This window comes from Scleropages formosus, chromosome 8 (genome assembly GCF_900964775.1).
Source record: "Scleropages formosus chromosome 8, fSclFor1.1, whole genome shotgun sequence".
NCBI lineage: Eukaryota > Metazoa > Chordata > Actinopteri > Osteoglossiformes > Osteoglossidae > Scleropages > Scleropages formosus.
Window position 1 is genome coordinate 20,472,188 of NC_041813.1, and position 14,880 is coordinate 20,487,067.

Sequence of the window (14,880 nt, forward strand, 5' to 3'; positions counted from 1 at the left end):
TCTGATTATTCACCATAATTTTGCTAATAGAAACATCCTTGCACACACACGCACAGGACTGTATTGCATTAGGTTCTAACTCTAGTCTTGTTTTGTTGCCTTTTAGATATGTCCTTAATTTGCCATAATTAAGATCTTGATTTCATGAATCAGATAAAATTGAGTCCAGTCTGAACTACATGTGTTAGTTTTTGGGCTCAGGCTACTGTTTCAGTTGTGTGTGGCAGAACTTGATGGTGGGGTGTGTAAATTTTCATTTATTTTGTCTCAATGGAAGCTTAACAGAAATGTTTAAAGTGCAATGTGAAGTGCCTTGGTTAGTGCTGTATCTTTGCTGTTGGAAGGTTCAAGGTTAAAAAGCCCACTCCTGCTGTAGTACCCTTGATCAGGCTACGTTCTCTAAACTAATTCTGAGTTCTGATAGAACTGGGTGAACACCCAGTCCTATAAATTGGTAAATAAGTACAAATATCTTGGTGAACAAAAGAGAACCGGCACAATAAGCTGCCTTGAACAAAAGTGTAAAAGTAGTAATAACAGTTTAAAAAAAATAAATAAAAGTATAAGAAACCTATTTGGATTAGTCAGTCCCATGGTTATGTAATTGATGTAATCAGTTGAAATTGCCACTGTAAAGACTTCAGAACCATATCTATACATTTCTTTTCACATCACTCTAGGTATAGATTTGCACGCTCTGCTAATTTTCATGAATTCTGTTGACCAGAATTAGTGTCATCTATTTTATATTATGGTACAAATGAAGTTTGCACCATTAGTGAGCGTGCGGGATCCGTGTTTCACTGTATTCACGGGGACTTCTATGCACAGAGGAGACAGAGCACTGTCACACCACTCGTTTCTGTTGCGTAGAGCTCAAAAAGCGTGTTCCTATTTCAGGTGCAAGTGTTCCTACTAATGGAGCAGGAGCTCACAGCAGATGAAGATATCTCCAGGTGATTCTCCGTTTACCTTTGGGTCATATCTTGGATTTACTGTATAGTCATTAACTGCTGTATGGAGAGTGTAAATACATTATTCGCTTCATTTAAACTGTGACAGAAATGAGCAGTGATTGTGTGTGTATATGTATCTAGGACTTCCGCTCCATCGGTAGCTGGGCTGGAGACCACCTACTCTGGAGGGAATGGATTCTCCACTTCCTACAACAGCCAGCGGTGGCTCAACCTCTACCTGTCTGCCTGCAAGTTGCTAGACCTGGCTCTGGCACTGCCGCCAGAGAGCCTGCCCCAGTTCCAAATGTATGTCCCAGCTATGGCCTGTTTGCACTGCCACATTAGAGTGCAAATGAAAGATATAGAGAAGATATGGAGAAAATGAATTGCTTGTTTGTGAGCTCTCATCTCCTGAAATTCTTCCATTTGATAAAGTGTTATATATCATGTCTAGCTGGACACTCAGTGTCTGATCTTCTACTGTAGAGACTATTCTGTATCCTATTAATTACCAAAAAAAAAAACCTTTTGGTCATCTTAATGCTGACATTTACCTAGTTATACCAAGAATGTTTATTTAATGTAACTCGTCTCGTTTTAATTTCTAACAATAAAACACCAGTCCCTAAAATAGTAATGGTGGTGTTATAATAATGACTTTCCACTCGTTTTTTCCCTTTTTTTCCCCCCTCCCTCAGGATTCAAGAATCAAGGTTTATCTAGATGCATACATGTACTAAAATACAAATATCTCACAAATACACACTATAGAACATTTCTAAAAAAAAAAAAAAAGATCACCCTGCTGCTATGTTCTACACTGACTGTGTGTTTTAAACTGTATGCTCTGTGTGGTTCTGTCTCAGGTATCGCTGGGCATTCATTCCTGAGGCCTCTGACGACTCTGGCTTAGAGGGGAGGAGGCAGGGGACCCACCAAAGGGAATTCAAGCCCTACGTTGTACGACTGGCCAAACTGCTGAGAAAACGGGTCAAGGTAACAGCCGCAGAACTGAGAGCTGAACGCTGACTCTTTTAGTAGAGGAAGTGACTCTCAGTTTATGCTCATATTTGCTCTGTAAAACTAACGTACCGTCCTTGTTGGTTTTATTCCACACAGAAGAACCCAGAGGACGACTGTTCTGGTCGGACCTTAACGTGGGAGCCAGGTCACCTCCTCCTGACACTCTACGTAATCCGCAGCATGGAGCAGCTACTGCCTTTCTTCAACATGCTCAGCCAGGTGTTCAGCAGCAAGGTGAGCAGCCGTTCAGGCCCCGTCCACAGCCCTGCCTTCAGCCCCGCCTTCCAGGTCAAAGATGGCAAACTGGAGAGCCAGAAAGCGTTCTGGAGCCGAGCCCGTCAGAACATAGAGGAGATGGTGGAAAAGGACTTCCTGGAAGGCCTCATTAAGACATGATGTGTGAGAAGTCTGGGAAGACCGAACGTGCGCTGCCACCTCAGAAATACAAAACTAAATGTTAAGTTTGTATATTTTGTTTTTGTATCTATAATGACTGTACTTTTCAAAGGAAACACTATTTAACTGAAATAATTTTTATTGTAAATACAAGGCAGCTTTAATGCCTGATGTGCACCCCTTTATGGGCCCTCCAGGCCAATGTGAAAATCACTGTACCATTCCATGTTGTTGTGACTGACTAAATAAAATGTATAATAAGATCATATTGTTGAGTTTGGTATGACCTGATTCCAAGGACAACTCGCCTGTACAGTGACACGGCCCTTGTTTTATGAGAGTTAAGTGGAAGACTAACTATAACATCACAATTCAGGTGTCATTAGAGATTCATGATTAAGGTGTAATTGGAGGTGTAACTGTGCTTCTTTCTATGTGATCTGGGCACCTGCAGGTCCTGTTTGGCCCTCTGAAAGTAATGTTCTTAAGCTCAGCTCCATGGGAGACCATGGATGGGCTTCAAAGAGTTCCATGAAGCTCTGCCTTGAATAAAATTACAATACAGTAAAAATTTGACTGTAATATTGCTATATGTGACATAATTCAGTGCGAAGGTAATCAAGTTTCAGTGAAATAAGTTCTGTGAAACATTTTCTTTGAATTGAACAGACATTTTTTTTAGGGGCTTTCCTCAGATTTTTAAAGGTGTCTCTTGCCTAGAAAAGGTTATGAACCTCTGCTCCAAACAAAGGACCTAGTTGTTGAACTCCCTAAGTTCCAGTGGACATTTGTAATCCTGAAGAACCATTTTGAGGTTTGTAGAATGTGAGACTCATTCACGCCTGGACTGTCACTGAAATGTGTCAGTTCTGTTGCTACTCAAGACCTACCTGTAATCTCCTGTGGGTTCCCAGAAAAGACTCCCAATAAACCGGCTCTACATCACGGTGACACCCCCGTAGTGCTGCTTTAATCCATCTGGATCCCTAGTATCTTGTCTCCGCATAGCTCCAAACCCTGGAGCAAAGTTGCTTTGGGTCCAAATCATGTGGGTCACCAGTTCTCCCTCACTTTGTCCTTATGCATTCCAACCACCAAAGATCCTGGCCTGCTGAGTTCCCAGGTCTCTGAGCATTCAATTTCATTTCAATTCAATTTATTTTTATAGAGTGCTCTTCTCACGCAGTGATACAGAGCGCTTTAACACAGGTAGAGGCAAAAAAAAACAAATAGATCATATAAGAAACAAAGAAGACAGTTCACCAATGACTACCATAATCCAGTACTTTTGTAGCGCTATAAGTATGCCTACTGGCCACGGAGGAAAGGAACAAAAACTCCCAACTGAAAGTTGAGGGAGAAAAAAACCTCTGGGGGTCCAAGACCCAGTGGTTGCCCACCCCTCCTGGGCATTCTAGATTTAGTAACAATTCTAAGCCAGTTAACAAGTAATAATGATATTATTGCTATAAGGTATCTTGAATCCCCAGTTCAGCATGGAACGTCTCATCCATCATGGTAGTTGGTCATCATCTTCAGTCAGCATGGGATTCGTCTGTCACCACTGGCCGGCCTCCTCAGGTCTTATGTAGCGAGGCAATGCTCAGCAAGGAGAAAGACCAGAGTTAGTAATTTGTAACTTAAGCCAATTTAATATGCATTTGTATAAAGGCGGTAAAAACAACCAAGGCAAGTGGAATTACATTTCGAGCTGGAATGCATGAATGAACATGTAAGTCTTTAGTCTGGATTTGAAAACGGAAACAGACGGGGCATTCCTTGTTCTTCAGCGTCCTTGTATGCAGAGAATAGCTTTTCCAACCTGTACCAAAGCCCTGTGTCCTTCAGTCAGTATGTGCATCCAAGAATCATGGGCCCAGGGACACCCAGTAGAAACCTGGTACCAACCCCAGTTGCAGCTCATCTTGCTGACTGTGAAGCTGTCCATCAGCCCACGCGTGTTTCCGAACTGCCACCAAATGGTGCGCCTGCAAGGAATAAAGAAGAATCACGGGCAAAAAAGAAATTCCAGTTATTTAAAGGCGAATAATGCAGAAATGTTTAAATCTGAAAGGTATGCATTACTTGTGTTCTAGGTGAATATTTAGGGCCAGCGGGTGTCAGGTGCTTCAAAACATGGACGTCTGACAAGTATGGCAAAATACAGTACAACTCGGGCAATGGTGTGTTACACTACTGTGGACTATGCAAAGTTCAAATTACTCCAGGAAATTTATGGTGGAACATTTGCCTTGACTAGTGGCTATTTAGCCCCCTGTTCAAATCAACCATGAGTTTGGAGCAGCATGCAAGCCGTTTCGGAGCAAAAGCGTCACATGAATAAAAGTTACTAATGAAAATATAACGCCTGAAAATGCCAAGCGACTCTGTAGAAGAACATTGTATTAGTCGATACATGAATTTATCTGCATATCTCCTTTTCTTAGGGTAAACGTGCGTGTCACGTTTTACTAGTAACTGGATATACCCTCTTCTTCTTGGTCCAAGTGGGCGCGCGAGAGCGCGCGTGACACACAGTGCAGTGCAGTGCAGCGCGCCCGGGGGGGGGGGGTGTCACCAGTTCGTTAACAGCGGGTCACCTCACGGGGGGTGGTGGCAACATAAATAACAGCACGAATACGCAGTGGTGGCAATTCCTCAGCCCTCTACGGTGCGGCTTGAGAAGCGGAAAGGTGTCTCTGCGCGTGCAGCATAGGTTGGGCCCTGCGAGCTCCCACTCTATGTGCGTGCGCGTGCGCGTGAGCCCATGACTGGGGGTCCACCGCCGCGAGACGACCCATCCGCGCGAGGCGGAGGAGGGAAGGAGAGAGCGCGCCGGAGCAGCAGTGGCAGCATCGTCCGAGGGCAGCAGCGCCGTGTACCCACACGCCCATCAGTTTTCTTTTTTTTTAGTAATAAAAACGTTTTTCACATTAATATTTCACACAGAATTCGCCTGAAGAGCGAACTAGGGCTGCCGAGACTGGTGTAGAAACGGGGATACAGCAGCAGGGGATAATATTTGTCGAGTGTGACAGTGACAGGGAGGCTGTGCGTGTGGACGTCGCCGCAGAGAAAGCATCGAGCTCGCGGATGCCGATTCCCTGTACTAGAGGTTTTCTCTGTTTATTATAAAAGGTGAGGAAATATTACTCGCTCATCCGCGGAAAAGAGATATTACATAATTATAGTCTAGAGCGGTGAAAGGGGGACTGACTGAGGAGCGAGGCGCCCGCTCTGTGACCATGATTTTTTTAGCATTTGTCGATTCCATCCGCGTGTTGAGGCAATAATTATAATATGTGTATATAAATATATAATAGAATATAATTATTCGATGTTGTCGCGTGTTGGTCGTGCAGCGGGAGGCCACGCTGAGCTCTTTGTCGGAGAAGGCAGCCAGGAAGGAGAGAAGATGTCGGGCCAGACGCTGACGGACCGCATCGCTGCGGCGCAGTACAGCCTCACGGGCTCCGAGGTGGCGCGCGCCGTGTGCAAGGCGACCACACACGAGGTCATGGGGCCTAAGAAGAAGCACCTCGACTGTGAGTCTGTGTGTGTCTGTCCGTCCGTACTGTGCACCTTTAGTGCAGTGTCTCCGCACACACCGGGGGCTGTGGTCTCACAGCCTCTCTCTGTGTAAGCGTATCATGTGATCCGCGAATTAGTGTTGGCATGGTGTTATAGGAAATATGTGCATGTTTTAGCATGATGTGCCCATTTTGTCAAGGCGGTTCTGTACTGTAGAAGCTGCAAAATGACGGAGACTGGATGACACATATCCATTACACAACCCCACCCCCACTCAGGCAAGGACACGCACACAGTCGGTTTCTACTCCCTGAGATGCTCAGCAGAAACCCACGAGACAGGTGTAAGAGAGAGGTGCCTCCTATTGGTGAGCTGCACAAATCCACTGGGGAAAAGTGAAGACAGCTCAGGGGGCTTTGGCCAGCATTGCTGTAGATATGGCAACCAGGGCTAAATAGAAGCTGGAAGATGACTGTGCTTGATGGTACAATAACAGGGTGCAGTATGGGGCAGAGGTCACAGGTTTCTGGTGCTGCAAGAGGCTGAGGGGGGACTCGGTTTGGGCAGGTAGATGACCTCTTTGGGGTTGGGCTTTTGGTTAGGCTTGGTTTTGATTGGTTGATGATGTCCTGGGGTTTGGCCTTTGAATAGCTTGTTTTGATTGGTTGATAATGTCCTAGGGGATGGGCTTTTGGCTAAGCTTAGTTTTCATTGGTATATAAATGGCCTAGGGGTTGGGCTTTTGACTTGGTTTGGTTTTTCCTGGTAGATGACCTTCCAGAGGTCAGGCGGTTGGTTGGAGATAATCCTTTACCAGTCAGACTGGGGATGAGCCGAAGACCTCTGGACTTCTTTGTGTGCCCCTGATTGAGTGGTACAAGGTCTTGGAAATAATAAATAATAAAAACTGAATCGGTAGTAAGAGCGCAGAAAGCATTCAGTGCATTCGTTAACATTTGATCTTCAGAGAGGGTGTATTGCAAACTAATTCTTAATTCTATTAATGGATGTGCATTTTGCATGAAATGTGCTAGGGTGGGTTAAGAACTTTTACATGCAGTTTTTATAGTCTCAGGGATCTCTGCATAATATCATTTTGACCTTTGCTTTTCAGTCAGCAGGGGTGATTCTTTTGCTGCTAAGATGTTAATAAACTTTTTTTTTTCTTCCACAAAATTTTATGTGTGCCCCCTGATCGCATGTAAGATGGCTGTAATAGTCTAAAATGCTAGATTTGTACATTATGAAGGGATCCACCAGTGGCTTAATGACTGTTTCAGAAAGCATTAATAATCAATGTATGTGGAGCAGGAATAAATGCTTATCTCTGAATTGACCAGTCAGAGAAAAGCAATGAGCTTTCAGGACAGGCCAAGTGTTGGCTCAACTCCAGTAGTATTGTCTTTTCTCAGGTTCCTTTTCTTTACTTAATAATGAATATAGGCTATCTAGCTTAGTGTTATTTTCTGGGTCAAATGTCTTTGCAGCAAAATAAATTGGGTATAGGGATATCTACATTGGATACATTATAAAACAACATGAGCTTGGCATCACACTGCTGATGGAGAAAAATGTCAAGAAGAAAGGAATGTGTGTGCTTGGTTGGACCTTGTATCACTCTTGAACTGGCACTTTTCTTGGAACTTACTTATTTTCTTGTTGTTGGAGTGTTATTCTGTAAAGGTTTTTCAAGTCTGTCAATCCATAGAAAGAAGATGCTGCTTTTTTCCTTAACTGGCATCTTTATTTGGTCTTTTGGTCTTCAACCAGTGACGTAAGTGTAACTGTGCTGTAAGTGGCATGCGTTAAAAGTTGCTGAAAACAGCTCTGTCTGACAGCTGAAAACAAATGTGTAAAGTCAGTGCAGTTCACTGCAGACAGCACAGTTTTGGTATAGGGATGACAGGCAGCTGGTAGCATAGTGGTTAGAGCTGTTTCTTTGAACCCAAAGGTTGAAGGTTCAAATTCTGTCTTAAGATGTGTATCCTTAAGAAAGGTACTTACCTTTAATTGCTCTAGTAAAATTACCCAGCTCAATAAACAGCTACATAGTTGTAGGTAGATTAACTTTGCAAATCACGTTGGAGAAAAGCTAAATGAATAAATTTAAACCCATTTCCCTCTAAGTGCCATTGAATTGATGTTGACTCTTGGCGACCATGTAATCAGCGTAGCCTGCTTTCAGAAGGTTCTGTCCTCCAGTTGTCTTTATTGTTGAAAGGGGTGTGTCTATTATTGCTGTGACTCCATCCATCAGATTGCTGTTCATCCTCTTTGTCCTTTTTCCTTCATCTTTCCCCAGCATAGTCTTTTTGAGAGAGTCTGATCTTTGCATGTTTGTAAAGTCCAATCACCTTGATCTTGTCATTTGTGCTTCAAATGAGAGTTCTGGCTTCATTTGATTCAGCATCCCTCTGTTTGTTTTTCTGGTTGTCTACAATATTCCTAAGTCTCCTCCAGCACCATGTTTTCCCAGATTTTTTGTTCTATTTTTTTAAAGTCTGACTTTCAGTGTGTAGCATGACATATGTATAGGTTTGTGGGACAAGAGGACACTGATGCTGGATTCAGTAGTCTTTAGGCTGCATGAGGTATGTGGCATGGTTATCAGCATGGTGAGCTGTTCTAGGTTTTGTCTTACATTTACCAAATTTGCAGACACTTTTCTCCAAATCAACTTCCAATGAACTCTATGTAATGTTATCAGCCCACACATCTTATTCACCAAGTTGACTTACACTGCTAGATACACTACTTACAATGGGTCACTCATCCATACATACATCAGTGGAACGCACTCTCTGTCACTCACACACTGTGGGGGAACCTGACCAACGTGTCTTTGGACTGTGGGAGGAAACCCAGACAGACACAGGGGAGAACATGCAAACTCCACACAGACTGAGCAGGGGTCAAACTTATATCCTCACGCACCACTTCGGCACTGTGAGACAGCAGCATTACTTTCTGTGCCACCATGCTGTCTTGTAGGCGTGTTACATTGACATTTATTCATTTAACATACACTTTTGTCATAAAATGATACATCAGCGCATTAGACCGACGTGCGTGTGTGTCTCTGATGTTCCATATTTAGTAGTGGTGTTTTGAGTACTGTATATTTATGCATCCTCTGTATTTCTCATGTGCTGCACAATGTATCCTTTTCTCTGTCAAACATGTGAAGATGTGGTAGATGTTATTGTAGGGTTGCCAAATTATTGCCAAATGTAGAATGAATAGATTTTATTATTCCAGTATTATCATTACAGAGGCTTTCTGCATTTGGAGTTTAGTAATGTTTTAAAATATCATGTCTGCTGACAGATAGCATCTCCGTGGGTGTTACTGCCAAGCTATGACAACCATAACAGATTCTAAGGTGGTATGATTCCTTGTAGATGTGTGTAAAATGCAGTACTTATTGTAAAAGTAACAGTTGATGTAATTCTGTGTTTGTATCTTTGTGTGTGTGTGTGTGTGTGTGTGTGTGTGTGTGTGTGGTTGGGATTAGACTGTCAGTTTTTTGCTGTGTCTATATAAATTGAAATTGTTGTATGACCAAGATGTGTGTCCTTTCAGTGGTGGATCTGTATGCCAGTCTTTGTGTGGTGAATTTTGTTTTACTACACCTGTTACTTGCTTTATCAAAGTGATTATATAGTAGATTGTCTGAAATTCAATTTCAGGTGTGTGTATTGTTTTTAAAATTAATCAGGTGTCAGTTTAATTATTGTGTCTCTCTTGTGCACTTTCATAGCAGATAGATTATAAGGTGGTACAGCTGGGGCAGTTGGAGTGTGTGTGATTGCGCAGCTGTGTAGAGGTTTCAGTGTGCATGTGTGTAGTCGTGTCATGGTTTGAGTGTGACAGGCACACTTGTCCCCTACACTTCTTCTAATGTCTCTCATTAAGATGAGCAAAGCATCAACTTTCCACAGACTATGAAGCTATAGCTTCTACGTTTCTTTTTAATCGACACAGATGTTAATCTGAACTGAAAAGGTGCTACTTATAGCCAAACAATGTTTTGTAAGGCTCTCTCTCCCTTAGAAGCAATGTAAAACCACCACTGATATGGTTCTTAATCTTTATACTGTGGGTTATCTTTTAAAGATCCATTGTCCTGTTTTACGGACACCCCTTGTGTGGATAGTTCCTTTCAAGAATTTGTATCACAACTGAGGAACAGTGATGCAGCAGGTAGTGCTGCTGCCTCATAGTGCCTGAGATGTTCAGGTGTGTTGCTGTATTTCATGATGTTTCATCTTAATTTTGCTTATTTTACCTTTTCAGTAATAAGTGATAAGTAAAGGGGGGGGGGGTGCGGTGGCACAGTGGGTTTGGCCGGGGCCTGCTCTGTGGCGGGTCTGGGGTTCAGGTCTTGCTTGGGGTGCCTTGTGGCAGACTGGCGTCTCGTCCAGGATGTGTCCCTTCCCCATTCAGCCTTCTGCCCTCTGTTGCTGGGTTAGGCCTCGGCTTGCCACAACCCCACTTGGGAAAGGCAGTTGTAGACATTTTTTCTGTGTGTGTGTGTGTGTGTGTGACAGAGATACTAATTGTTTCAGGGTGCAGTGTATATGCAAGACAAGGAACTGATCATTGTGTAGCAAGAGTCAGCAAAATGTCTCTTCTTAATGTATTGTAAAATGTTCCTGTAACTTTTATCCAGTTTCCCTGTTTTTCCACCAAAGTGAATGCTGTATACTTTGAGGGGTTTTTTAATTTATCATTTTAAGGGTATACTGTTACCTTAAATGAGCTCTTTTTCAGCTGGTGAGAATCATCTGTGCTAGTTTGTAGAGTGTTTTTTTTACTTCAAAAAACCTTTTATAAATATCCATCCATCCATAAGCATCAACTGCTTGCCCATCTCAGTCTCTGTGGTCAAGTGCCTATACTCAAAGTAGGGTAAACCCTGGAAATTACATTAGTCGATCTCATGGCAATTACACATACACACAGCAGGCATTTTACGGTCTCCTGTTCCCCTGAAATACATCTTTTTGGGCTGTGAGAGGAATCCAGAGCACCTGAAGGAAATCCACATGGACACTTGGAGAACATGCCAACTCCATGCAGACTGAGCTGGATTTCAATCTATGTTCAAAGACACAGCTCTGGAGCTATGAGGTTACAACATAACCCACTGTGCCATTCTTTCATAATCATGAGACACTTTTTTCTTTAAAATGACAACACACACACACACACACACACACTTTCAGAACCGCTTGTCCCATACAGGGTCACAGGGAACCAGAGCCTACCCAGTAACACAGGGCATAAGGCCGGAGGGGGAGGGGACACACCCAGGATGGGACACCAGTCCATCGCAAGGCACCCCAAGCAGGACTTGAACCCCAGACCTACCAGAGAGCAGGATCATGGTCCAACCCACTGCGCCACTGCGCCACCGCGCCCTCCGCTAAAATGAAAACATAAAGAAAATAGGTTTTTGGAAATTGTCATTTCACTTTGGGCTGAAATGCATCTCCCTGCAGACCTAGCAGTGTAGTCATGAGAAATGATCACAAATAAGATTGTATATTCATAAACCACATAGGAGGGCACTGTGTAATGGGGTCTGTCTATATTGTTTTACCCTGACTGTTGCATAGTTTATTATGTTAAATAAAAGAGTTAAATGTTCTTAACTCTTCCATCCTAATCACCTTGTAACATTCAGTATGTACTTGGATTGATACTATGAACTGATATTTTGTATCAATACAAATTAATACTTTGTATTAGCTTATCACTAATACAAATTTTGTATTAGTACAATTCAGGGTGATTAACTTGGTCATGATTACAACAGAAATTTCCGGCTTAAGATTTGAAGTGAAAAATTTTTAAACAATATATGTACATAAATAAAATGAGTTGACTACCTTACCATGCTTTTATTTAATGAAGAATGTCAGAAGTCATCTGTAGTTCTAGCTTTGCATCATTGTAGGCTACGCTAGTAAGCTTTAAAACTATATTGAACCTGCTGTCAGTAAAGCTCTCTTGATGTGTGGCCCTCTACTTTCTTTTAACAGAGGTGTGCTCCCAGTAGCCCAGTCCAAAAACATGGAACTGAGTCCAGTGAAGGTTACTGAGCTGGTCCAAGGCAGCTGAGCTGCTTGAAACTCCAGTCTTGATTTCCAGGAGATGGCAGGAAATGAAAACAAATTTTTCCCTTCAACAACAGCAGTCATTACAAATAAAGGGCAGTAGGAAGGCCAATGGAGGGAGCTATACATTAACAACCGCACGTTGGAAATTAGTTTAGAATGTTCAAGAACAGTTTGAGATGTGAAAGATAGTCCAAGAGTAGGTTATATGGAATGTTTAAGATGGTTCCTAAGTACGCCTCAGCATCATTGCAGTGGAGCTTTGGTCAAGTGTCTAGTAGAACTGATGGAAATGGTTTCTGTGCTGAATTCACATTTACTAAATTTGCAATTGATTTATTAACTGCAGCATTTGGTGCAGTGTATCTAGATGAAATGTAAACTGCATAAGAAAATTCTCATAAAACATAAGGAAGTCCACTCTGTTCTGTGGTATTTTATTTTGCGAATGTTACTGTGGTAACTTTAATTCACAGACTGGTGATACTAGGTGTCATTTACCCACTGGGAATTTAGAGCCATAGAACAGACTTTGGAGGGCAGATACTGAGTAAAATACTGTGTTCAGTCATTCTGGGCTTTTAATTACAGTTTGAGTCACAGATACCATGTTAAGATTTCAGCTGTTGGAGTTCTGAATATCCTTCCCCCCATGTGTGCCTGTGTGCTTGTGACTGACACAATTTTTTTGGTGCACTAACAATGCCTCCTTCTGGGATTTGAACCTAGATTTGATTGCATACAAATCCAAAAGGTTTTACGTTGTTCCATTTATGTAACAGATTTCCTTGCCTGTAATTGCTCAGTGGTAAGAGGAGGTGTGTGAGGGGCTGTAGGCCACTCTCATCTTCATCCACATTTTGCATAAGGATAAAAACACCCAAAAGATGATGATGATGATTGTAATCTTAATCACACTAATAGTAATGGATTGCATTACATCCCAGTGGTTTTTCACCCCACTAACTTCCTATTTATGTAATTTTTTTCAGAGAAGATGTTAATTACTTTGCCTGCATTGAGGTGTTCATTGACTAAATTACACATTTCATGTCATGTTATTTGTGGAATTGTTTTCATTTGGTTGAACTGGTGTTGATATTCTTAAACTATAATAAATCTATTGTAAGTGTGCTAATATTTTCCTTCTATCGTATGTGAAATTTTGAAACAAAAAAAAATTAGTACTCTCAGTTAATCTTAAATTGTAGATGTATTTTTATTCAACTTTAGTAGCTAGCTGTTTATGTATTACTGTATGATCAATGATTAAGTTAAACTGTAGGAGCTGAGTTTTTTGTATATTTTTTAGGTAAAAGGGCTGATAGAATGGCTCAGTATGTGACTGTGGTGCCTCACAGCTCTTATGCTGTGTTTGCTGTGTCTTTAGATTTCGGTTTGAATCCGGCTCAGTATGTGTGTAGGTTGCATGTTCTCCTCTTGTTTGCATGAGTCTTCTTTAGGTCCTCTGGTCTCCTCCCAGAGTCCAAAGGTGTGTGTTTGACAGTTTGGTTTCTCTGAATTGCCTATAGAGTGTGTTGAGAGAAATGCACTTTACAATCAGTTATTAATAATGGATAAATGACAAATGAATATTGAATATTTTGCAAAAATAACAGTATCATTACTTAATTGTTACTATTTGTGTATTCCATGATTAATACAAATTATGGTGAGTTCTCAACCAGTACTTTGAATTTAATATGATTTCATTCATACCCTTTATTCACTGTATTGCTCAATCAGGCATCATTAATTAAAATATCAGTTGATCATAAACTTAATTAATTGTGAGCTTAATTACAAAACTTTTATCAGAGATCACTAAGACCAAGTTAAGAATCTTTGTTGTTGTCAGAGGTTTGTGTTGTTTTTTTTCGGAGTAACTGTCCTTAATCAGCCACAAATGTGCAGCACAACTGGAATGATGCACAGCTACCAAAGGATTTGGCACACATTACCGTTTAGGGAGATGACTAATGATTAATAATTTTTAAAAGGAATTTTTGGCCCAATAGTAATTGTTGCTTTTCTGAGGGAGACCAAAAGGGAGTTTGACCAGTACCCCATGGTTCGCAGCCATCCTGTTTTGATAAGTGCCATGTGACTGCCAATGATCAGTCAGTTGGGATCTTGCTGTAGTGTTTCAAGAAACAGTTGGATTCAGCTGTAAGAATATCCTCTTCCTTCCACCTGGGGCATTGGTATGTCTTGGGAACTGTTCCCTTTCTAGCCACACTGCTTGCAGCATCTCTGCTTTGCCTCGATTGGTTGGTCAGTGTGTTAGACCAGCATGGCTGCATAGATGTGGATAGAGACAAGCAACCAAAGTCAGAAAGGAACAAAGGTACAAAACAGCCTTTTCCCAGTGCTCTCAACCTCCTCTTTATCCCCTCCTTCTCCTCCTCTCTCTTAGTTCTTCCTGTTGCACCCTGCTTTTTCTCTCCTGCCATCTCACCTTCTCCCTGTCTTCCCACAGTATGGGATGATGCAGCACTCCCTGCACGCCACAGCAGAGAGCTGATCTGTAGGCGCAAGCACCAGTGTTGATGTCACTGCGAGCACCCGGGGCTTCTGGGCTGAGATACCATGGAGAATGCAACTCTGGAAGGGAGGGTGGTAGTAGAGCAGTACTTCAGCAGTTGGCTTTGTGCTTTGGCTCAAGAACACCCTCTTTGGATTCAGCAGCACAGCCTTCTCTGCATTCTTGCTCCTGTCTATGTCACCAGTGGAGGACACAGTGTCCTTGAGTGCTTATACAGTTCACACACACACACACACACACACAGACACACACAGTCTGAAACTGCTTATCCCAAGCGGGGTCACGGCAAATCAGAGCCTAACCCAGC

General features: G+C 42.2%; 2 protein-coding genes across 3 annotated transcripts in view; both read left to right on the top strand.

The window, feature by feature from the left end:
* The window catches only part of dop1a (DOP1 leucine zipper like protein A), a 29,060-nt gene extending 26,685 nt beyond the window's left edge, over window positions 1-2,375 (top strand). The window contains exons 35-38 of the mRNA XM_018757298.2: window positions 901-956; window positions 1,098-1,262; window positions 1,823-1,952; window positions 2,076-2,375. Of these exons, the coding sequence (XP_018612814.2) occupies window positions 901-956; window positions 1,098-1,262; window positions 1,823-1,952; window positions 2,076-2,375 (651 nt within the window). The remainder of the gene's footprint in view (window positions 1-900; window positions 957-1,097; window positions 1,263-1,822; window positions 1,953-2,075) is intronic.
* A 2,786-nt stretch (window positions 2,376-5,161) lies between these two features.
* snap91a (synaptosome associated protein 91a) overlaps window positions 5,162-14,880 on the top strand; it is a 38,567-nt gene continuing 28,848 nt past the window's right edge. For both annotated transcript variants that reach the window (XM_029254248.1, XM_018757013.2), the window contains exons 1-2: window positions 5,162-5,513; window positions 5,738-5,920. In XM_029254248.1, coding sequence (XP_029110081.1) covers window positions 5,791-5,920 — 130 coding nt within the window. In that variant the 5' untranslated portion in view covers window positions 5,162-5,513; window positions 5,738-5,790. The remainder of the gene's footprint in view (window positions 5,514-5,737; window positions 5,921-14,880) is intronic.